Source organism: Achroia grisella, unplaced genomic scaffold (assembly GCF_030625045.1).
Source record: "Achroia grisella isolate CSIRO2021 unplaced genomic scaffold, CSIRO_AGI_Agris_v1 utg807, whole genome shotgun sequence".
Classification (NCBI taxonomy): Eukaryota; Metazoa; Arthropoda; class Insecta; order Lepidoptera; family Pyralidae; genus Achroia; species Achroia grisella.
This window is the reverse complement of record NW_026713028.1, coordinates 1,478,078-1,503,895: the sequence shown is the minus strand read 5'-3', so window position 1 is coordinate 1,503,895 and position 25,818 is coordinate 1,478,078. Positions and strand designations below refer to the sequence as shown.

General features: G+C 35.2%; 1 protein-coding gene across 1 annotated transcript in view; it reads left to right on the top strand.

Moving 5' to 3' along the window:
- Window positions 1–25,818, top strand: part of LOC131851783 (papilin-like) — a 113,290-nt gene that overhangs the window by 68,437 nt on the left and 19,035 nt on the right. The window contains exons 3-38 of the mRNA XM_059202334.1: window positions 56–234; window positions 936–1,079; window positions 1,933–2,083; window positions 3,207–3,330; window positions 3,591–3,671; window positions 4,261–4,433; window positions 5,535–5,667; window positions 6,291–6,513; window positions 6,618–6,738; window positions 7,300–7,482; window positions 7,872–8,048; window positions 8,544–8,729; window positions 9,394–9,529; window positions 10,254–10,396; window positions 10,480–10,519; window positions 11,080–11,121; window positions 11,772–12,500; window positions 12,844–13,014; window positions 13,212–13,289; window positions 13,691–13,825; window positions 14,386–14,587; window positions 14,834–14,901; window positions 14,983–15,207; window positions 15,732–15,905; window positions 16,008–16,125; window positions 16,692–16,978; window positions 17,597–17,773; window positions 18,244–18,420; window positions 19,021–19,200; window positions 20,035–20,205; window positions 21,543–21,627; window positions 22,032–22,171; window positions 23,014–23,184; window positions 23,700–23,823; window positions 24,971–25,061; window positions 25,568–25,769. Of these exons, the coding sequence (XP_059058317.1) occupies window positions 56–234; window positions 936–1,079; window positions 1,933–2,083; window positions 3,207–3,330; window positions 3,591–3,671; window positions 4,261–4,433; window positions 5,535–5,667; window positions 6,291–6,513; window positions 6,618–6,738; window positions 7,300–7,482; window positions 7,872–8,048; window positions 8,544–8,729; window positions 9,394–9,529; window positions 10,254–10,396; window positions 10,480–10,519; window positions 11,080–11,121; window positions 11,772–12,500; window positions 12,844–13,014; window positions 13,212–13,289; window positions 13,691–13,825; window positions 14,386–14,587; window positions 14,834–14,901; window positions 14,983–15,207; window positions 15,732–15,905; window positions 16,008–16,125; window positions 16,692–16,978; window positions 17,597–17,773; window positions 18,244–18,420; window positions 19,021–19,200; window positions 20,035–20,205; window positions 21,543–21,627; window positions 22,032–22,171; window positions 23,014–23,184; window positions 23,700–23,823; window positions 24,971–25,061; window positions 25,568–25,769 (5,941 nt within the window). The remainder of the gene's footprint in view (window positions 1–55; window positions 235–935; window positions 1,080–1,932; window positions 2,084–3,206; window positions 3,331–3,590; window positions 3,672–4,260; window positions 4,434–5,534; window positions 5,668–6,290; window positions 6,514–6,617; window positions 6,739–7,299; window positions 7,483–7,871; window positions 8,049–8,543; window positions 8,730–9,393; window positions 9,530–10,253; window positions 10,397–10,479; window positions 10,520–11,079; window positions 11,122–11,771; window positions 12,501–12,843; window positions 13,015–13,211; window positions 13,290–13,690; window positions 13,826–14,385; window positions 14,588–14,833; window positions 14,902–14,982; window positions 15,208–15,731; window positions 15,906–16,007; window positions 16,126–16,691; window positions 16,979–17,596; window positions 17,774–18,243; window positions 18,421–19,020; window positions 19,201–20,034; window positions 20,206–21,542; window positions 21,628–22,031; window positions 22,172–23,013; window positions 23,185–23,699; window positions 23,824–24,970; window positions 25,062–25,567; window positions 25,770–25,818) is intronic.

Sequence of the window (25,818 nt, the reverse complement as noted above, 5' to 3'; positions counted from 1 at the left end):
TCCTAAGCAAGTAGGTAAGTATTAGTACCTATACAGTTTTTTATTTTCATTGCAGGTAAACGGTCACAGAAGTAGACACAGACGGCAAGGCGCCGGTTTGTATCTATCAGCTTCATACGTCCTGCCTGGTGGTGAGGGCACCGGTGCGTGGGGAGAGTGGGGCGAGGTGACCCCTTGCTCTAGGACATGCGGCGGCGGTGTTGCCAGCCAGAAGAGAATATGTCTTCAGGTTGGGTATGTAAACCATGTAATTAAATGTATTCTCTTATTTATGGTAAAACTAAATGTTTCCATTTGTTTACAATATTTCATGGATTTTATTCATTTCCACAATACTATATTTCTTCTGCAAAAACGTAATAATAAGTGACCTCTGCAACCAGTGTCTAGATATAAAAACTAGAAAGGATTAGCTTTCTCCTAGTTACGGAAAAGACTATTCTATTGCTTCACGGATCGAATATAGGTCCGGGATGATTGCAGAAGAGTCTGCGAACACACTGAAACACTATGACTTTAGTTTGAGGTCAAGAAGTTCAAACTTCAGCCCAGGTCGTCGTAATTTCCATCCCCATAACAATACGACAGAAGATCATCAATAAGTAATGAGAGGGTTTAGACATTTTAAAAACAATTTATTTTGGGAAAAGAACTTAAACCTACGAAATTTTAGTAATAGTAACATCATCAGGTGATTTCAATGGATAATTAATCAAAAGTATAACTTTGGACCGGAAGACGCAGCGTGATAAAGCCTCCAGCCAGGTGGATCTAGTCAAGATCGCTGGAAGGCGTTGGATGCGAGCAGTGCAGGACCGATCGTCGTGGAGATCTTTGGGGAAGGCTTTTGTTTAGTCTTTGTGGACGTCTTCCAGGCTGAAATGATGATGATGATAACTTTGGACCGTTCAATATAACAATATTCTTGTTCGCAGGTCAGATGGCCAGTCTTCGTGTACTGGTGGGGACACGAAATACTTTTCATGTCAGACACAAGACTGCCCCCCAGACTCCAAAGATTTTAGATCAGAACAATGCGCGGAATACGACAATATATTGTTCAAGGGCATTAAATACAAGTAAGTCAAATATAGAAGTAATTCCTTCTTAATATACAAGTTAACGAGTGCACACATATTTTAGTTGTTTCTCTGACCCTCATATTTAACATTTTATACATCATTACCCGAATATACAATAATAAAATTAATGTTTTCTCTATGATTAAGCTTGTAGCTGAACCTTCTATTGAGTATTAAGTAGATAACACATTTCAATCCTATTTAATTGATAGTCATATAACCCACGTGTATGTTCTATTCCAACGCCTACTGACTTTTAGAAGCAAATACATTTAATGGCAAAAGCCAGCAGGCGTCAGAAAAATTCAATTTTACAATATTGTATTCGTATTATTATATTTCTTGAATACCTCAATGATCGTGTGGTCTAACACACTGCCTTCCTGTTATCCGCGGTAGTTGGGATTCATGGGTTTGTTAATAGATGATTATCTTATCTGTGGTTTATAGGTATGTTTCACTACGTCATTGTGTGCATTTACACAAAAATACATTAATTTCCTTTACATCCATATCGTCATGACTGTTATCCCCGATGTAATATCAGAGGCATTGTCAATCATCAATTCCATGGTAGTAGTTAGAAATAAATGTGACAGGGGTATCCACGCAGGCATTATACTATGGTAAACGTAATACCTGACATGCCCACATTTCTCTGGATATAATTGAGTCCAATGTGGCAGGAGAGTAACCTATCGTCGTATTAATTTTTGGTTTAATATCGGTGTTTCCTTTACCAGAGAGTCAGTCTGACATGTAAATATAGACATATAACTTAGTTCTTTTTCTATTTTTGTGGGTCGATCAGATTTAGTCATTTTTATTAAATACTTAATCTTAATTGTAGATGGGTACCATATCTGAACGGTCCTAACCCATGCGAGCTGAACTGCATGCCGCGAGGCGAGAGATTCTACTACAGACAAAAGCCGAAGGTCACTGATGGCACTCTCTGTAATGACGAGTCGTGGAATGTTTGCGTCAACGGCACCTGCCAGGTATGTACGCGATTTTGTTTCACCTTCTTAATATCTACTTACTAATTAGATCTCCCGTGTATGTTTATATGATTTAGAAAGCAGAAATTTGGATATTTGATATGTTGTGTCATCCCTATTGATTGGTAATTCCAATTGAATCGATCAAAAGCGGTTTTTTTTATTAAAATTTGAGTGCGTTTGACCGCAATCTCACCTGATGTGAAATGATGATGTGGTCTAAGCTGTTACACGCAAGCTCAAATAATGCCTATTCACTCTTGACTTGAAAGACCCATTGTTGTAAGAGGCAGGAAAAATAGACGCTGGTAGAGAGTTCCACTCCTTAGCTGCTCGCTTAAGGAAAGATGATGCAATACGGTTAGTTCGAGCAGCTGGGATGTCAATAGTGTAGGGGTGGAGCCGCTCTCTACGTCTTGTTGTATGTTGATGGAACGGTGCAGGAGGAATGAGGTTGTGCTGTGTTGTGCTTGTGTTGTGAGTTTTTTAGACCTCTGTACCTATTCGTCTATATATACATATATGACCTTCTACACATGGTAGTTAAGACCGAGTTACACTTTATAAAAGTCATCTGCATGAGTACCTCAGCATAAGCCAATTCAGCTGCCAAGCACCTTGTTTTGTAACTTGTTTTGGCTGATTGTAGTGATAAAATAGTAAAATTACAGGATATAGAGACATAACTCTTAGTACTCTGGTATTATTATGCATGATTGTAATCACATACGTGTCCGGGCTACTGTTTATTTATATAGCAACGGTTACCAACAGGAGGGTAGATAGCTTTTTTCCTGTAACATAAAAAAACTTCAATATATACTAGCAATAATCTGGAGTCCTTTATGTAACTGGATATATCAAGGAACATCGCGTCAATCACATTGGTTTTTTAAATATATATATTTAAACCCTATTCAGTACAAGAATAGGGTTTAAAATTATATAGACCCTTTAGATATGTATAGATATCTACAAAAAATAAGCTGTTCAATTTGTATTAATCAGTTGTTTAGTACACATAAAGTTTTGCTTAGCGTGGCACTAGATGGCGGTTTGTAAATTGTTTATTGTTATTATTATTACCATAGGCAATGTTTTTTTAATAACATTGTCATTCCAGACTGTGGGTTGCGACCGAATGCTGGGCTCAACAGCGCAAGAAGATAAATGCCTTGTATGTCGCGGAAGCGGGCTTAACTGTCGCACTGTTAGCGGATTACTGGATTCTCAGGATCTCAGAAAAGGTACCAAATTGTAAATATTTATATGTAAAGTGGATTCTATTTTCCACAATTAGAGAGGGTAATTGCGGAGTATAGAGTCCAGATGTGAGCATCTGAGCCGTTGTTGCGTGTAGAGCCGAGACTACTAAAGTAGCCAGCAAAACTCCTCCCGGTACCACTTTGTTAATATGTGTTACAAAAAATGTGTGTATCAGGGTGAATTCCAAAAAGCTTATTTTTTTTATTATTCATTTTACTGCAACAGATGCTAATTGTTTCAGGCTACAATGATATGCTACTCATACCGATGAATGCTACAAGTATTCTAATAGAAGAAGTTAGAGATTCCAACAATTATCTCGGTAAGTGTTATTTATCAAATTACATATGACTCATTTGTGACTAAAGATAGTTATTCTATATCAAAATTAGTACTACAAAAATTATGGACATGTTTTACCGCCTCACTGAAGTTAACATCGAAGTCTTTTTAGTTATTGCGTTCTTCTTGGCAATCCCTTTCACACATATCATACAAATACATAATATAAAACTAGTCAACCATCATGGGCGCTTCGCTATATTCTACATATTAACAATGCCGTCGCTTAGCTCAGAATTAATTGTCATCCAAACTATAATTTGTTTTCAAGTAACATAATAATTTTAAATTACAATAAGATTACATTGTTAGTTTATATTTTATGCAATAATACATATTGTGCCAGGAAAATTATTTCAAATAATATTTTTATACCCGTAGTTGAATTTAATTGAAGAAATTGTAAGGAATAAACTGAAACATCTCCGTTTATCAGGAAATGTCAGACTGAATAGAAGAACTATGGGAATAGTTAGTTAATAACTGATAACGTTAATGTTTTACACATTTACGTTAGCTATTGTAAAAAACGTGAAAGAAATTAATAAATCTTTATCACCTAATTCCAGCGATTCGGTCCAAAAATGGCACGTACTATCTGAATGGGGACTACCACATAGACTTCCCAAGAACTATAGTGATCGCTGGTGCCCACTGGCACTACGAACGTAACCAAAGAGGCTTCTCTGCACCGGACAAACTTCGCAGCACGGGGCCACTTAATGAACCACTATTTTTATCGGTAAGCAAATTTATCCCGTTATTACTGTTGTATTTTTACACACTGCTTTATTTTTTGATGGTCGCGAATTCAAAGTCTTGCAGCGAAACTGAGTTCAGCAGCTTTTGCCGTGCGTAAGGTTAGACAGTACACTGATACTGATACTGCTAGATTCGTCTATTTCACTTATTTTCATAGTTTACTCTCTTATGGAATATTATTGTGGGGAAAAGCGGCAGATATTAAAAATATATTCATATTGCAAAAACGTGCCATTCGAGCGATCTACTGTATGAAGAGTCGTGACTCATTAAGAGAGAAATTCAAAGAGGCAAATATTCTCACCGTTGCTTCTCATTGATTATATTCAAATATCCTATATGTTCATAAAAATCTTGACTTATTTCCAAAAAACAGCAATATTCATAATATTAATACTAGATTTAAAGACAAACTTGCTGTCCCCAAGTATCGTTTAGAAAAAGTCAGTAGGTCTTTTATCCCATAATAGGTATAAAATTGTACAATAAGATACCAAAGGATATATTGGAATTACCCTTAAATAAATTCAAAACATCTGTTAAATCTACTAATCTAATATTATCTACTAATCTACTATCTAATATTTACTGAGCAAGGCCTATTACTCACTAAAGTGCATGGCAATAGTTTTCATGTTCGGGATTTTCATTTAATGTTAGACATAGACACCTATATAAATACCTATGCATTGTAAATAAACTGGATTTAAAAAAAAAAGTAATTCAATTGAGTTTCTTGCCAGTTCTTCTCAATTGGATCTATATACCGAACTGGACGGTAGGGAAAAAAAAATTATAATGTAAAAACTTGACGTTCATAAGCGGCTAAAATGTCCTACATGAATAAATGACTTTTGAATTTTCAATTTTCAATTCAAGCATAAGACATCCACTTGTATATCTGTCTGTATTTAAAAGGGGAATTTTCTGTAAATTTAATCAAAAAGGAATTTAAGTATGTGTAGGTATAGTGCATATAGCACAAGCTTTGTTTATTTTGGGACTAGACAGTTGTGTAAGTTGAGAAGTAATGTTATTTTTTTTATTGTTATTCACATCTATTTTACTTAATAAATTCCAGCTTTTGCTCCAAGACGAGAATGTTGGTATTAAATACGAATATAGCATAGCACCGGAGCTACTACCCGTTGCTGACCAAAAGTACCACTGGGTGTACGACAATTTCACACCGTGCAGTGCTACTTGTGGAGGAGGTTGGTCATTGTTACTTTCATCATCAATTAGCTTTTCAATGTATCCTAGTTTATGTATTTTTTCCTCGTAAACTTCCACTAGAAATATACCTGCATTAACATTCTAGCAACACTTGAAATCTACATTCTAGGGTCTCACAAAATGTTTACGGTGTTAGAAAATTACACACTTGTTTATGTAACTCGACTAGCAAACAAGCTGACGATTCGTCTGAGGGCAATTTGGTAATCATTGCTTGTAGACATAAATCACGGTATTGCTTATGTATTGCCATTACTAAGAACTAGGGTATCATACCTTTGTGTAACATAATTTCATTTAGTTATTTATAGACTACAAATTTAAAAAAATACGCTACGATATATGTAGGTGAACTAGACGTACCCACTTAGATTATTATATATACACTTTCTCTCGGTTACATTGTTATATAATTGACTATTCTATCATCATCTAGGGTATCTCGGGTATCTTTTGGTGTAGACGTAATATGTTTTTCTCTTCTATCACTTTCTTCGGTCGCAGTCACCTCGTTATTTACTTCCTTTCTTGCGATCATCTTCCGCACAATAACTATATAATTAACTATTCTTGTACTTTAATATTATTTTTATCATTATAGGTTTTCAGACCAGGAATGTAACTTGCCGGTCACGAGAAGAATTAGATATAGTGGAAGAGGGATTGTGTGAAGAAGTGCTAAGGCCACCAAGTAATCAAAGTTGCAACATAGACGCATGCCCTGCAAAGTGGATAGAGGGACCCTGGAGTCCCTGTTCCAAAGCCTGCGGAGAAGGTGGCGTCCAGTCACGACAGGTTCAGTGCCAAAAGATTATTACGAACGGGTAAGAAAATTACAAATCACAGAAAACTACAACATTACTAACATACCCATTTCATACATCATTAAACAAATAAACAAAGAGCTATGTTTTAGAGTGTCTTTCAGGTTTCCGTCAATAGTAGCCGACAAAGAATGCTTCGATCTATTGGGACCTAAGCCAGAGTTGTTCCAAGAGTGCAACAAGAATGCCTCCTGTCCTAAATGGTTCACTGGACCATGGAAGCATGTAAGTAAATATTTAACTTGAAACTTACAAGTCTACATGAACAATGAATCTTTTACCTTACGGTACTCAACTTTAATACTCGTAACATAGTACGCATTAACATTGATTTATTTATTGTCTGAAACATTGACTAGCTCTGTGACAAGCTTATATCTCAGCAAATTCTCTAAGATCTCAAAGTTTGAAATGTTTTTTTTTGCAAATCATATCTATCCGTAGTCTAGATAATATCAATCACTATGATATTTAGAACTTCTTACAATATCTACTTATTATTACAATTATATTATAGGCTACAATAAAAAAATGCCTAACTCATTCATACACTCATGAACATTTTTATGAGCATCTAATATAGATCGTTGGTTGGTGATTGTGGGATACGAAATATTATTATATACATAGTACTACGAAGTACTATTATATTGGAACCCATTAACTTATTTCCTGCAATGTATATAATAATGAAGACTAATGATAATACTGCAGTAGGTTCCGATATTCTCTGTAAATATCATTAATTGTCAGTTGATATAATCACAATATCTTTTCCGATTACAGTGTGACAAATTATGTGGAGAAGGTAAACAAACTCGTCAAGTAGTCTGTTTTCAAAAATCTGATACTGGTCGCGTAGAAGTGCTGGAAGATAGTAAATGTCAAGACAAGAAACCGGACACAGAACAGACCTGTCTGTTACACTCTTGCAAAGGCATCGACTGGATGTTATCTGATTGGACTGGGGTAAGATATATTACATAACACTTGTAATGAAAAATGGACTCCTTAGCCTTAGCTAATGTACATTTAGGGCCGAGACTATTATTATAGCGAGCCTTTTCCCAGAACGCAGATTTCTGATATCTTTGCAGCATTTTCTGGACGACTATTCTGTTCTGACCTGTTGTATAAGTTGCATGGTCATAGCTGTGCAGTCAAGGATTATGTGAGAAGCTTTACATTTTCATGTGATGCACGTTATCTCATTGCCATTCACAAAGACTAACAGGGACCGTGCCTCTGTAACATATTATTTTAATGCAATATCTTATGGTTTACAACAAAATAGGAAAAACTTCGAGAAGATTTTGTTCAAAGTCTAGTCTAGTAACTAGTATAATTGTAATTCGTAGTGCGACACTTGTCTATCAACGGTGAGAACCCGCGTGGCTGAGTGCGCGACAGAGGATCACAAGGTGGTGGACCCGAGCCAATGCGCCTACCATCCGCCGCCGCAGCTACAAGAGCCTTGTGACCTATCCAAATTACCAGCCTGCGAAGTGCAGTGGTACGCCACGCAATGGAGCAAGGTAAATACATTTAATTACACTACTATTGCTGTATTTTGTATATACAGCTAGAATAGCAGACAAGCTTATGTCTTACCGTATGGAAAATAGTAACTGACGCCTAAAAGTAATGGTTGTTCATGTACCTATATATACATGCTTTTACAGAAGATATTAAAAAATATGAGTAATTCGAACTAACAATTTTTCTATCAAAAATTAATATGTGAGATCTCATATATACATTTTTTGTTCCGCTTGATGGGTTCTAAGAACAATAATTAAACATGGTACAAACATTGTTTTTATTGCAATTGGATTGGACATTGTCCTTCACATTCTGAAGGTATACTTTATTTAAATTCTGCTAAATTACATTGTCAATAGTATATTTTGACATAAATTGTGATAGTCATATTGCGACAAGGCAAGATGAGCCAGGAAGAAAAAAAACTCAAACATCAGTAAAAAGCCATGGTATTATGTAGAAAATAACTGTTTCTAATTTGTATACAGTGTTCAGCAGACTGCGGCAAAGGCATCCACACACGGCGCGTATTCTGTGGTATGTTCAATGGAGACTCTGTGGAGAAGGTCGACGACAGCCGCTGCTCCAACTTTACTAAGTACAACGATACGAAACCCTGCGAAATACCTAAAGACAAGTGCCCAGCCAAATGGTACGCTGGTCCTTGGTCTGAGGTTAGTAATATTATTCATTTTACGCAAATATCGCAAATTTTTCTATGTAATATCGGTACGAAGTGCAACAATACCAAACTAACGATTGTTGATGTATGATTGAGTCATTTGTTAATAAGCAGATTTTATTAAAAGTTTTAAATTGGGGGATTAAATATGGGAACTTAGTTCAAGGATATCTTTTTATTATAAAATTTAATATCAATTCCCACTCTACCTTAAGTAACGTTTAGCACATTACTTAGGATAGAGTCGTGAACCACCCCAACTTTCCTAAGACATCTCCTAATTTTTATAGCGTGTTGTTTTGAACAGCATCCTGGGTTTTTAAATTTTAAATATCGAGTGCCTCTTAATTAATAACTAGTTTTTAACACGTATAATTTTATTCAAATACTTTACAAAAATTATGATTTTTTTAATTACTTGAATTTCATTTCACCTATTTTCACTGCATGTTAAATTAACTATTGCTATTCTATTACTGTGTCCTGTTTTTAGACTGAATTCTTCTGGTCTTACCAATATCAAACACTGGTGTTTTTTATTTGGGGTTGGCAAGACTAACTTAGGTATAGTCTATATGCTGTCTTTAAATGTAATTTTAAGGATATGAAGATAATTAGTTGTGATTTACTTATAACAACTTGCTATTGCTGTGCAGTGCACAAAGCCATGTGGTGGCGGTACAAAGCAGCGCGCCGTGATGTGCATCCGTGACTTCAAGCACGTCAGCGAGTGTGACCTGGAATCCATCATCGACTCGACGAATTCCTGCAACACAGGCCCTTGCGACGCAGGTAATTTCATAGTATTTGGCCAAGATACTCGTAAAAGTTTCACCGCTCTTTGCTCGGCTCCGTAGTTCCGATAGTTCAGATTCGAATTCTGCGTATGACAATTTCGTTTGTTATTGGATCTATTTATATTATTCTGCAGCATGGTCTAGTTTTGAATTTAACATAACGTTTAATTAATATAAGTGAAAGAATTTGTTGAAGTTAATCCAAATATGCAGTAATGAATATCTTGTTAATACTAATACTTAGTAATAACTGCTCATACAGCTATACAGTCGAGCTACAGTGGCTCCGCGTCATGCGTATTTTGAAACGGTGTCGCTTTTCGTTTGCTCGGAAAAATAAAATTAACTATTATAAGATGTTCTTATTTATTCTTTACGTTCTTGTTAATCTTCTTTTGCAGAGATACTAATTTTGTAGCATTTATAATTACTTTACTTTATTCTATATATAAATCTGTACATAATCTGTAATATATTATACTACCTAAATATACTCAAATTTAAACACTACTTAATTTTTATATATAATGATATTATTTCTCTTAATGGACATTATTAGGTCTAGTCGATTTGTACCTTCCTTCCTTATAAAATCTGATTAATAATTCAAAGAGTAGTGTATTCAATTAAGAAATTAGCCCCATGTTGAATATTACTATGTCCATTTCTACTATTAAATTTTAAAGAACAAGTTAATATCTTAATTTATTTGCCAATAGATGAAACCCTACCGGTGAATGCAAGCGCTCCTCCTATTCTCGACATAGAATATGAAGACGAAGATTGTATTGATGAAGACGAAGAGATCGAGAAGTACGACGAAGTAGGCGCCGAAGAGGAAAGCACCAGTTCACTCTTCACGGTAACTTCACTGCCCAATTTGAACCATTATAATATTATACATCATATATCAACAGTTATAAAATTTATTCTTTATATTTTCAGTTGGACGAGCTCATGTTTAGCGACAGCCCATCTACGATAGGTAATGTTGATTACTATTTTACAACTTTAGTCAATTATATATTTAATTTCTTTATGATTTCATTAATTATTTCATTATCTACTTCTGCGTCCTTTGTGGGAACATCTTCTTGTTCTAAAATGGTAACAGTTCTCAAGTAAATTGTGGATAATGTTGTATTTCTTTCATATCACTTATGATTTTAAACATTTTTCCCAATATCTATCTATCTGTTTATTATGACGGCCTCTGTAGTATAATGGTTTAACATACCACTTTACCTCCAATGATCGCGGGTTCTATTCCTGGCACAGTGCATTTATAAAAAATAAATAAAGTATTATCAGTTGTCTAGTACCCATAACACAAGCTCTGCTTACCATGGGACTAGACGACTGATGGAATAATAAATAACTCTGAATAATTAATACAGCGTCTGTATTAATTATTCAGAGTTATTTATTATTCCAGCAAAAATAAATTAATAAAAGTAGTTTCTGTATAATTTAAGTTGAGTATCATTATTTAAAATTAGTGTATCGAAGTGATGTTGCTAATGGCTAATAATATTATAATTTCAGAGGGATCAGGCTCAACAATATCGACTGAATTTGGATCTGGAGGTAATTATTTTATCTTATTATACATGTCATACTTTTTTATACTTTGTAGAAGACAAATGAGCTTGCACTCCACCTGATGGTAAGTGATCACCGCCACCTTTACAAGAACTAAGTAGTTAGAGATAGGAGGCAAGGATTTGATTTCCTAAGGAAAACGATAGAAGGGAGGAGTATAGACATTGGACTCACTCACGAGATGTAATACTTACAGTGATTGTATTCTATGCGGTTGTGTTATTTCCTAAAAAAGTTCTAGTCCCTAATGAATCGTGCTGTAAATTTTGCACGTTTGTATTCTTGGCTTGGATTTATATTGGCTCTACCACAAATATAAATGGAATAGTAGTAACATTGGGACTGTTCTCCTTAAATTCTGTAACATTTTAGATTGAGGCAGATTAGGTATGAAAGTAAGAGCAGATAAATCTATACTAGATGCTGTTTATTTGGTATAATTATGAAATCCCGCAGTATGTGCAGGCAAAGTACTATTACAATATTTTGCGATAAGAATTGAGTCACGACAATTGGTTCATGAAAAATTTGTTAATTAATCTGGTCTCTTCCCTCTTATTTTCGACAACTTATAAATACTTTAGCTTAATGTTTCAAAATCTCCAGAAATATAAATTCTCATTATTTCATTACAGATGGATCAGGCTTCGGTTCAACTAGCTTGTTCACAGATTCGGACAGTACTACAGATAGTGAACTATCAACAGTTTCAAGTAGTGATTTTACAGATACTGGATCTACCGAATCTGGAGCAACTGACGAAACTACTGAATCTGGCGCTACTGATAATACTGTGTCAGTAGATACTACTGAAACTGGCTTAACAGATGAAAGCGAATCAAGTGTATCTACTGAACTTGATTCCACAGACGCATCTACTGTTTCTGGATTAACTGATGCTTCAAGTGAACCTTCGGTTACAGATCAAAGTAGTATATCAGACTCTACCGATATTACCACTGAATCCGGAAGTACTGATTTTACAGATATAAGTTCTACTGATGCTACCAGTGACTTGAGCTCCACTGCATCCAGTGACTTGAGCACCTCTGATACAACTATAGATTTTAGTTATTCTACTGATGAAACTACTGACTCTGCCACTACCGAGGAATCAACTGTGTCTGGTTCTACAGATATAACAACAGAATCTGGATCGACAGATATTTCCGAGTCATCTACAGAAGGATCTTCCACTTCATCTTCAAGCGACAGCCCTACTGATGGCTCTACTGGAACCGACTCAACTGATATCACTGAGACAGGTTCTACCGGGGAATGGTCTACTGAATTTTCTGGTGAAACAACTGAGTCCGGTGCTACTACTGAATATAGCAGCACCGATCAGACTGGTTCCACTGAAAGTACGTAACTTAAATTTGTTTATCTTTCTGGTATATAAAATACATCTCATTTATGAATTCGTACATCAAACAGCAATTTTGCATGCTTGATGGATAAAATTGGCAATAAAATTACTACTTATGGAGTGCCTCCATATCTAGTAATTTTATTTTATCTTAGTCCTTAAGAATGACTTAGCGTGACTATAAATTTTATATGATTATGTATTTTATAACTACTAGCGTTCGATTTATTTTCTTATGATATGTATTTAATTTCGTAGTAGTTTATAAAAAAAATGTATCAAATAGAGGAATTAAATGCAAAATGATAAGTTATTAATATAATACATATATATTTCAGGTTCATCAGATATAAGCACAACTGACTTTACAGGAAGTACCGAAACTGATGAGACTGGGTCTACTGAGACAGGTTCAGATGTAACTGACATTAGTACAACCGAAGTGTCAGGCGGATCTACTGAAACTGACTACAGCACTACCGAACTAACTGGCAGTACAGAAACTGGAGGTCAATTAAATATTCAATGTTCTATTAAGCGTAACTTCTCTATTATTCATTTAATTTTTATATAACTATTGTTAACATGAATACAAAATAAAGTAACCACAATCAAATAAAAGGGAAAAATATAAGGAGTCTAATTTTGTAAATGAAGTATATTAAGTACTGAAACTAATAATTAACTGTCAAGTAATATATTTCAGAAACCGGACTTACAACAGAAAGTTACTCGTCAACGGAAATAAGTACAGAAGAATGGACCACTGAATCTGAAGAATCTAGTAAGCAATATTATAATTTCATAAATAATAAATTAGAAAAAACAATAACATTGAGCGTAATGTAAAGTAATTATTTTATTTAAATTGATGCTATGAAATTAATCCTCTAATTTAAAATACGGTAATCATTTGTCCTCTCACCTAACAATTTGGTTGTAAGTTTTTGTAAAAAGTAAAATTTGGTACTGAAGTGTAATGAAGGTCTCTATGTCACCGTGATTTAATAACGAATGTTTCATGTACTCTTAACAATCTTTTGTATGGAGTTGCCCTTTAACATTTGAATAATTTCTTTTTATGTAAGAAATAATTTATTTGCTGAGCTCAAAATATTTAAGCTATGTATATCTATATATGTTGTTATAATACGATAAGCCTTCATAAAATTATTTTTTTTGTAGCTGTCTGGGACTATTCGACCACGTTAACTGGCGGCAGAAAGAAAATGTGCAAACCAAGGAAATCTAAATGCAAGAGCAGCAAGCATGGTTGCTGCCCTGACTTGCGAACGCCCGCTACAGGACCTTTCGACGAAGGTACAATTAACATAATGTGTCTAGTTTTATTTTAAGCCGAAATACTCGTACTTAAGTTAATTTAAGCCTTTTGTAACATAAAATTGTTTTTTAATTAGTTTATAACAATTCCAATAATTATTATAAAATTCAAAGACTATCTATCTGTTCAAGATGTTTTAAAAGGCGAGCAAATACAACGATTTTAAGTATTATTAAAAACTAGAGAGATACCTGAACGGTAGTTAGACTTAGAAAGATGTAATATTTTGCAGACTACTATGCACGTTATTAAATATTACTACGTGTCAGATACCCACGTAGGTTAACGTACTAGATACTTTTTATTATTGCTAGTAAATTTAGTGTCCAGAACATACAACTGATGTTTAACAGTCTATAACTTCCTCAAGAAATAAGATATAAAATATAGAAAGGTTTCTTTCAAATCGGACTAATACTTTCGTAGATAAAAGCATTAGAACAAATACTATTAAATTTTATTGTAATATATGTATGTATGTATATATATATGTATGTATATTTATGGGTATATATTTATACTGAATAATATTTATCAGGTTGTCCAAACCCGGAGACCTGTAAAGAGTCTAAATTCGGTTGTTGTCCGGATGGCGTGTCTCCCGCACCCACGGCCAAGGGTAAGGGCTGCCCAGTGACGCCCTGCAACGAGACGCTGTTCGGCTGCTGTGAGTCCGACAAAAAAACACCCGCCGAGGGCAACGACCAGGAAGGATGTCCCCCAGCGTGCAAATTTTCTAAGTAAGAAATATGCTCAGTATCGTGTCATACCTCTATACTTTGTAATTTCGCTGAGATATGTCACCCTTAAATCCGAGCAAGTCCAAAGCAAGTTGCTTGTTAGATGCTGCACGAATATGTGAGACAGAGGTATCAACATCGTCGACTTTGTACGAAGTCTACACCAGCAAAAGTCACTTATTATTATTCTAATACTAATTATATATAGAATGAGAATGTACATAATATCAATTTAATTAATTTTAGATATGGCTGTTGCGAAGATAAGCAAACTAAAGCGACAGGTCCAAAGAAGGCAGGGTGTCCCGAAACAGGTAAGTAACGATAACAACAATACAATATCATTAAAACTATTCTTACAACATAATTAAACCGCATCAATATAATTAATGCAGAAGCTAAAAAGAAAGCAGAAGAAGCTAAGAAAAAAGCAGCAGCAGATAAGAAAAAGGAGGAAGAGAGGAAAAAGGCAACAACGAAACCACAGGAAGTTGGAGAGTGCGTTAAATCCAAGCATGGGTGTTGTTACGACAACAGTACTGAAGCAAGTGGACCTAATGGCGCCGGTTGTCCTTGCAACATTACAGAGTTCGGTTGTTGCAGCGATGGCGTTACTGCAGGTAATAATATTTAAATGTGTAAATAATTACTTCTTATAAATCCATCCCGGATACATTTACTAGACAAAGTTTTGGTTAAAATAGCTTTAAAAATGCTAACAATACCAAATCAAATCACAACATTTTGCTAAATACTTGTATGAAGTATTTCTTATATATTTAGTTCCTTTTATTTATTAAAGACTTATCTGATGCTCGAATTAATTATTTCGCAAGATTTGAAATATTATACAATAATAATATTATATAAAATAAATATTATCCTTATAAGATGTATATAAAAATCTCCCATTCCATAGTTTGATGGGGATATATTCCGAAACTAAATAATAAATTTAACAAATTTAATAAATAGAATTAGCTAATTGCGTGTAAATTTTATCCAAATTAAAATGGTTTTCATCAGTCTGAATATTACGAACATACACAAGTAGTCGGCTGGCCAGGTCATCTGATATTAAATAAATAAAAATATAATTATATTAAAAAGCAAATTAACTTGCATATTCGATGGTCATACACAGCGAATGATGCAGAAAAGTCGAATTGTGGGAAGACATGCAATTCGTCTCCATTCGGATGTTGTCCTGACGGCAAAACTCCAGCTCATGGATACGAAAATGAAGGTTGCTGTCTCCTATACGAATTTGGGTGCTGTCCTGATAACTACAGTCCTGCTAGAGGACCACACAACGAAGGTATGATTGCATTGTTAAAAGTCCAGTAGAATAACCCATTTTCTATTAATATTAGTAGTGAGGACAATGGCAATAACAACAACTGTTATTTTTGATTCCCAGGTTGCGACTGTAAGCAGTCCCGGTTCGGTTGTTGTCCAGACAACACGACTGTGTCTCGTGGCCCCGAGAATGAGGGATGTGGCTGCGAATACAGCGAGTTTGGTTGTTGCCCAGACAGGTAGATATGCCTCTCTCAACTTGCTAAACCTGTACTTCGCAAACTGTTTAATTTACCTGGTACAATTCACACAGCGTCATCAAATTCCATAAAAAGTAGCGCTCACAGTACTTTAAAACTTACAAAAATACTTAAATACGTTTTGTTTTTTGTAAATACTACCCTACTAGAAAACACTCAGACTAATACGAATAATCATACTAATGAATACAAATGTTGTCTGGTGAGTGACAATCAAAAATAAGGACTTATAATTATATAAGTTGAGCATGTGATATAGTCAGCTTTCGGTTACAGCCAAACGCCTTTGAGAAATGACGTGATATTTCTAACGCTACTTACATAACTGACGCAAAAGTTTGATGCTGGTATTAGTTTAGCAAAACTTTTATATTACGTTCTACCTACCGTCTATATCATACTACAAAAGCTAAAACGTTTTTCAGTTGATTTAACTACAAATAATTTATTGATTAATATGATATCCCTATTCTTATATTATTATATTAATATTCTAATTATTCATGGTATCTATGAAGTAAGTAATTTATATATTGTTCTATCAGTCATACCCAAGCCGAGGGTCTGGAATACAAGGGTTGTGGTTGCCACACTTATCAGTTCGGTTGCTGTGATGATGGTGAAACCATTGCGAAGGGTCCCAACCGTCAGGGATGTCACTGCCGTGAATCCAAATACGGCTGCTGCGGAGATCAGAACACTCCAGCTGTCGGACCTAATTTGGAAGGCTGCGATTGTGCCTCCAGTAGATACGGTTGCTGCCCTGATGGGCAAACCGAAGCTAAAGGCAAGAAGTTCTTGGGATGTACCGACGTGCCTGAGAGTAGACAAGGTAAGTTATATTTTATTGACGATATTTACCGAGTAGAGTTTGTTCAAAGTTGTTGTATTTACTTCTGGCAGGAGAGGCCAACCTTTAAGCAATTTGCTTCATAAGCTGTGTTCAGGTTGAAGGATGAGAGATGAAATATGACCGTGAAATTACAGGATATGTGCAGAATATCTTAGCAATTTTCAGATAGACAAAGGGTCCACAATATAAGAAATTCTTGGCCTCGTACGAAGAAATAAAAAATATGAATATGTCAATTTGTCTTTCGAAAATCATACATTCTACAACACTTTGGGCGTATTTTCGAAAATATTAACTAGTATTCCGAATAACAATACCTTAACTTAATTTTTATTTTCATGAATGCACTAGCACGAGGAAAACATGAAACGTTACGAAAAACATTACATTAATGAAAACCAGATTCTAATCTCATAGACAAATAGACAAGAATTCTTAAATTATTGGTTGACCGCGATAAAATAAGAACATGTTATTTTTTTACATTTAATGTGCAGACATGGCTCGTATACGATGTTATAGGCGACGGTAATATTACTATCAGGTACATTAGCTTGTTTCATTAATTCTAATTGCATAATATATATATAAATATAGCGGCGTGCAGCTTGTTGACGGACCGCGGCTCCTGCCACAACTACACGGTGTACTGGTTCTACGACATGGAGTACGGCGGCTGCTCCAGATTCTGGTATGGCGGCTGTGAGGGCAACGGGAACAGATTCTCTACCAAAGAAGAGTGCGAGGACATCTGCGTGCAGCCCGCACCTAAAGGTAACGCCGTAATATATGGAATTGAAAATATATTTTCAGATTTCTGCTTTGTTTCTTGGTGAAAATGATTTAGTTTGACTAGTTTAACCTATATTTCTGGTATAATCTCTTGCGAATATATGAACTGACTTATAGCAAAATATTGATTCTAAAAACAATGACAGCAAAACTAGATAAATTAGCAACTAATATAGTAGAGCTATTTACTTAGATAAATTTTGTAGAGATTTAACCAAAATTCAGTCAATGTAGTCCAAAAATTGACGTTTAATACTTAATTTATTTCTTGATTAACTGTTATCTATCCTGTTGGGCTGAGATATACCATATATAACCTAAGGGTTAGTCTACTCACCAGGAGGGCCGTTGGCTTTTAGCAACAATTCACACAACGTCATCTAATTCAAAGCGCAATAAGTAGGTACTTAATCGTCTATTTCTTGGCAATAAGAAATTCGACGTTTCCGCAGATGCTTGCAAGTTGCCACAGGTGAAAGGTGCGTGTAAAGGCTACCTCCTACGCTGGTACTACGACAGTGAACGGGAACGATGCTCGCAGTTCATTTACGGCGGCTGTCTCGGCAACAACAACAACTTCGAGACCGAGGAGCTGTGCCAGACGCAATGCCAGCCCACCAGATCTGTCGGTATGTACAGCACAGTATGAAGTTGAATAATAACCAAAATCAAATTTTATCATATACTAGCTACTCGCCCCGGCTTCGGCCTAAATTAAAGATTTAAGCATACATAAGGACGGCCAGACAGCGACAGCGACTTATACACTAATTTGCTTTGTCCTTCTTATAATAAAAACCTTTGTTAATTTCTCTTCCATGATGGCAAATAACAGGTCAATATTTTTCCCTTGCGGACAGATACTTATGTGAAGCTTTCATGATTTCTAGATTAATAACAGATTCCATTCAAAATTCAACATTTGTATGTTGAATTTTGAATTTTTTCCTAAGTAGTAGAAGACTCTATATGACCACGTGTCATGTATAGTCCTAGGAGCTAGAGGTAGCACAAATGGACCCACTAGAATCGGGAAATACCACACTTCTTCAGTTACATACCGGAGTTGAGTGTTATCGCCGTTTTCTAGTGAGTCGAGGTTGCAGATGTCCATTTATACCTTCCTCTATCCACTCCTTCTTAAAAATCTGACACCTGCAATTGCCCCACTGTTACAATTCTACAATCGTCTTTCCCATCAATAATAACGCATAGTTTTATGGTTGCAGACCAATGTTCTCTCCCTATCGATCCTGGAAGCTGCTCGGGCAACTATGTTCGTTGGGGCTTCAACCCAGACAATGGGCGTTGTGAGCAGTTCACATGGGGCGGTTGTGAAGGCAACACCAATAGGTTCAGTACAGAAGCTGCCTGCATACACCGGTGCAATACTCCGGGAGAGCCTAAATGTAAGTATTTTATAAAAGTCGGGTACTCAAGTAACAACGAAAATAATGCATATAGTGATCATATTATTCTGGCGGTATTAAAATTGGTAATTATTCAAAATCATTGGTCCATTGTGATCATTGGAATATTGAATTCAATATTTAAGACTGCCAGAGTAGAATATGGATTCTCATTTTCTGGAAAATAATAATCCTGATCGCACTACAGCAGGTTTATGGTTAAATACATTTTTGGGTATAAGGTGTGCATGTGGTAATGGTATAAGATAATGGTGCATTAATGTAATGTTGGTGTGTGTAACTAATATTCAATCTATAATGTTCTTTGACTAAAATATATTTATTTGTGTTTTTAAAATTGCACGATAGTTGTGGTAAATGTATATTTTTATTGATGAACTCAAATATAAATTTTACTTTTTGCATGAGTTACAATCTGTGTGAAAGAGGTCGTATAATTATAATATAATTATATAAATAATATACAATTCTGTGATAGTGATAATCCTATAAAAATCCATCGCAGAATTTAAAAGTATGTTAACGACAGACATAGTGGGGAATTTTTTATATACAAGTAAGTACAGATAGTACTTAACTGTATATAAAAAATCGACGTCTTCGGAGAGAGAAAAAGATGATTCGGGTAATTTAAAAAAATATATATTTTTTGTGTTTCGAGTTCACCAATCAGCATATGAAATATGTATTTTCTGCCAACTAATCTTTTCCTAATTCATCATTGAATGCTTAAATCTCTTTTTCTAAATGAGAAACAATCAATGAAGAATTGCACTAACAATGGGATGCACGGTGTCTCTCTATTTTGTATAGCTAATTGCAAGTTGCCGCAAGAGACTGGAAACTGTACAGAAGTGCATGCTAAATGGTCCTTTAGTGGAGAGGAGAATCGATGCGTACCATTCTACTACACTGGTTGCGGAGGGAATGATAACAGGTTCGATCATGAACAGCACTGCATCGACGACTGCCCAGCTGTCTATGGTAAGTACTAAAAGATGGAAATAAAAAATAACAATATTTCTTTATTTAGCAACGATTATGGCGATGAAGCTGTCATACTTACAACCACATTGTGGAATTCGAACTAATACGGTATAAAACCTTCAGGAAAAGAGTAATATTAATTATTCTTTCATGTTCTAGTGAGTTTACTTGCAATTCCGTTAATATTGCGGGTGTTCACGGGCAGCGAAAATAATTTATTATCATTTGAGCCGCAAGCTCGTTTGTCTCCTATGCTATTAAAATTCAGTGCAAATCCTTAAATTGTTACTAATTAAATAACGTCATATGAATAAGCAGTCAATGTTAATATATTTGTGACAGAATGTTGCATTAATTAATAAATGAAATTGACATTTTTTTCCCATATTCCAAATACTATTACAACAAAGTAATTGATGGGAACACCTTCCTTAGTTTAATTCTTAAATATTTAATAATAATAATGATGATAACCCAGATCAATTAATAAAGCACCTTTTTGTCAGAATACAGGTGTACCTGGTGTGGTAATTCGTACACCAATTTGTCATGTTCACCATTTAGTGTTCTTGTCCATCCTATACACCAATTACCCCGCAGGTACACTATGCACGAAATTTACGTAGTTCAACAACCAATTATCTAAATATTTAGTTAGCACCTGTATATTATTGTTTTTTATGAAATTACAGAAGCATATTCTAATATAAAATGGGTTTATGTTGGTTGTTTTGCAGATAAAGTTTTGGCACTCCATTTAGTTATTGCTTGTTTTGTAGATTTTGGTGTAGTAATAGAGCATGATTGTGAATCTCTTGAATTAATTTTTAACCGTTTGGCATGCTAACTGTAAATTACCGCTTCGGAAATACCTACAGATATGTATGTGTTTGTGACATAAACTTTTTTATTCAAAATAGGATATTTTGGTATCACGCATACTTACTTTTATAAATCATTAAACACACCTACAAAAGTATATTACTATGACGAACTGTGACGATGTCTTTGTAATATCCATTCTAATCAATTCTGAACTTAAATGATATTGTTTAAGTCAGAATTGACTAGAACTTCTAGAAACTTCATATTAATAAAATTTTGTTAAATTTGCTAAAATTTTGAAAAACCTAAAGAACTGTTATATAACACACATTCATACTTTTCAAAACTTCCTGTAATCGTTTAAGATCAATATTACACTTCCTAAAGTTATTGAATTTATATTAAAGCAATAAAGAAATCACTCAAAACTCTGAATACCACGGTCACCTAAGAAAAGAAATTCTTGATGACTCATACTGGTGTAACATTGCAGTATGTATTTTCCACAGTCAAGGATATTTGTGAGCTGCCAGCTGAGATCGGCAATTGCGCGGAATATAGGCAGCGCTGGTACTTCGACACTGCGCAGAAGAGGTTTGTAATTGTATTATTACTCTATGTTACGCCAAATACAGAAAATAATTAAAATAGTAAAATACATAACTATTATCGCTAAGCAATTTCAAAAAAGTATAGGGAATGCCGTCTAAAACAAATATTTATTCTACAATCATGTAAATAACTATTGTTTTACAAATCAATGTTCTATATGCAACTAATTTTATGAAATGAGTTGTAAATGTAAATACAACACTACGTATTCGAAAATCAAGCAAAATTATTCATTCAAATAAACTTACATTTAAGCAGTTTTCAATAGAACGGATCTACAATGAATTATTATTGAATTTAAGATGAATTACGAGGCTTCAAATATGTTTTTTGCAATTAAAATAAATTGTAATTTCATATTATGAAGATCAAATGGATTGTTCTAGATGTTTGCAATTCTACTTCGGTGGGTGCGGTGGGAACGAAAATAACTTCCACACGATGGAACAATGCGAGTCGCGGTGCGCTGTGAAGCAAGTGACAACCACCACACTGCAACCTGCTGTGGTGGACACTAGCACTTCAGGTAACCATGTAGCGAATAATAACTGAACCCAACCAAGTTTTTAATTAACTTGAAAAGCAAACGAGCTGATAGATGTACCTGATGGAAAGTGAAACCAATAATTATAGACAGCAGCACAGATATAATAACAAAGCATAATGTTTTGTCGTATCTGTTATAACGGATACCGTAATTAAACAGATCATGTATAAACGCCCTCTTAGATTCAACAATTAGGAAATATCACGAAATCTTTCCACGTTTTATTTATTTTTATTGAATTTCCGGTATTTCGACAGTATTTCGACCGGTATGATCACGAGTAGAGTGAAAAGCAGCGGGTAGATGGTACATATAATAATAAAATATTTTCTATAGTAGCAATAAACGAAGACGTGTAAAGGTAGACGAATCTGTCTACCCATATAAGATTTTAGCTACGCATTACTCTTCAGTCTACTCATGATCATGGCGATTGAAACACAGATAAGTTAGTTCAGACAGTTAACATAGTTCACCCTACATGCCAATAATACTTTCCAAATATGCTGCAACTCTAATGCTATAATAACAATAATAACCCCAGGACGATTCCCACAGCGTCAATTAGTCCCAAGTTAAGCTAGCTAAAGCTTGTGTTATGGGTACTAGGTAACTGATATACATACAGATTTTTTCGTAAATACATACATATTATACTTAGAAAACACCAAGACCGATACAAAAAATCGTACTCATGAATACAAATGTTTGTGCCGTGCGAGGAATCGAACCCGCGACCATCGAAAGTAAAGCGGTGTGCTAAACCGCTAGACTGCCGAGGCCATTGCAACAAAGAAATAACCGAGTGGTTCACTGTTTAGAGTTCTGCTTCATGGAACTGGACCCGGGCCAATGTACCAACTACGAGACCAAGTGGGGCTACGACCATACGCGCGGTATTTGCACTACGTTCGAGTACGGAGGCTGCGGTGGCAACAGAAACAACTTCCCCGATGAGAAATATTGTACATATTACTGTATTACCACGCAAGGTAAGAACAACAAATAATAATTCGATTTTAAATCACAACCAATTATAAATACCTTTTGGACAATACCCAAAACGTCGTCTAGTCCCAAGGTAAGCAGAGCTTGTGTTAAGGGTATTAGACAACTGATATAAATATTTTAATATGTTTTAAATACATTCATAATATATGATACACATAAACACCCAGACTGATACAAACAATCGTACTTAAAAATACAAATGTTTGTACCGAGCGAGGAATCGAACCTACGACCATATGAAGTAAAGCAGTGAGCTAAACCTAATAAATAACACTGAACGACTAACATCGTGCCCTCTAGTTCTAAACTAAGCTCCATAATGCCCCTAGGCAGTTGCATATCGTGCCCTCTAGTTCTAAACTAAGCTCCATAATGCCCCTAGGCAGTTGCATACTCTGCCTAACACTTTAACGACCCCATATGACTGTAACATAAGAAATTTGCCTGTGTCTGTACCGTATGTATCCACAATTGACCATTTCTTTGTTCTATATAGATATCTGCCAATTGCCAATGCTGTCAGGACCATGCGACGACTCGCAAATGAAATGGTTCTACGACCCCACCACGGACACTTGCAGTCGGTTCACCTACGGAGGCTGCCAAGGCAATGGCAATAGGTGTGTATATGGGGGCTATAGAAACTACCTTTTTTACTTATGTACATATAGTATAGAAAAATATAAAATATTAACAGTAACCAGTAACAGTAATCCACATAGTGTCATTTAATACCAAGCTAAGCAGAGCAGTTGTATTATAGATACTAAACAAATGCACATAATATACATATAAAACGCATAGACCAATAAAAACAATAATACTCATAAAATAATCAAATCCGCGACCATCGGAAGTACTAGTATGTTAAACAACAACATCACTGTTCAAAATCTACCCTCTACCCCTTGTAAGCACAGATTATTATATTAGAGCCCGTCAGTTTCTGTCCACCTACTTTTTTCCCTTACCTAATACCTATTACCGTACGGACTGCCTTGTTGCGCGCGCGCACTTTCCCTAATTATAATAAAAAAATAAATTACAAACTGAGTGCAAAAGTATGTGAAAGCAAGTGAAAACATCACCTAGACGCTGGACCGTGTTAAGTAGTGCTCCTAGGTAGACGCTTCCACATATCGTATTTTCCTTAACGATCACCAAGGCCGTCAATAAATTTATCTATGGTAAAACCAACAGACTCGAACAGACCGGCTCAATATACATACTCCAACATAACACCCGCAATAAGTGAGTGTTGCAGAATTTCGCAGTTTGAGTGCATACGACCATCCTCTTCACTGCTATCCCTTTCCTATTTTTTGTCCCCTTTCCCTATCTATCTACTTCCTTCTTAGAATCGAAAATCGGAACGTTATTCCCTTGGTTTTCAAGATTCACACGTGAGTTAATTAATTAATCCTGATAATAACTTACCATTTTCATTTATTCCGTAAACATTTAACAAACGCGACCACACAAATACACGAAACTTAATTTACAACAAGCAATGAGAATACGAATACGTAACACAATGCGAAAACATATAATAAGAAATAAACAATAAAAAAAATATAAAACTATAAAAAAAACAATAATCAGACAAAACATTAAAGCAAATGTTTATATATACAAGTTCACGTTTTTGTGTATGCGTCGCAGTGGTAAGGTACGGCAAAAACATTTGCTGTCTGTGGTTGCTGTACAGTTTTTAATTTGAAGATCAATTAATTTTGGTTTACTTCATTCGTTAACGTGTATTATCAGGTTCGACACTGCAGAGGATTGCGAGAGGCGCTGCAGGACTGGACCCGCAGTCGACGTACCAGTCAAAACTACCACAACCACCATTGCTCCGGTGAGCCGCGTAATTTTTCATCTTTCTTATTTAACCCCCCATGTTAAATGCTCGAACAAATCCATTGTAACTAACAATTGTAAACAGATTTTAGAATTAGAAAAGTAGGACAAAGAAGTTTAGAAAAGAATAAAACAAATCAATGGGTTAAAAAGAGGTTTATAGCACGTTTTTAGAACTGAGGAAATATACATAACTATATTATATTATACATTTAATAGGTTATTGTATTACAATGGTAATAAATATAGAAAAAATAATCGTCTTTCCAGTAAAATTTGCTGGCAGCCCTTTTTATATGTCATTTTTGACTTAATTTTATTGTGAGATCTCTAGAGATTAATATAGATATGTATATAGCATATAATAATTTCTTGGTTTTTCTAAAATAATACTGTATTAATCTTACTCCAGACAGATAAGGTAAAGGGATACTCCGCTGTGCTTAAGGTTTATCCACTTCCTGTACTTGAATTTGATTATAAAACTGTTCATGTTACTTACAGGCTGAAAATCTACCTGCAGAATGCCAGATTCTGCCCACCGCAGAGGAATGTACGGAAGCTGGGCAGGTTTGGTACTTGGACGTGAACAGACGGGCATGTGTCTCGTACGAGAACGAAGCGAGTGGTTCCAGCTGTAGGAATACAGGCGTCTTCAACTCAGAAGAAGCCTGCGAAAGGTCTTGTGGCGCCTTCCGAGACGTTGGTTAGTGTTAAATATTCTTCCAATTAGGTAGACTTTATAAGAACCTGCA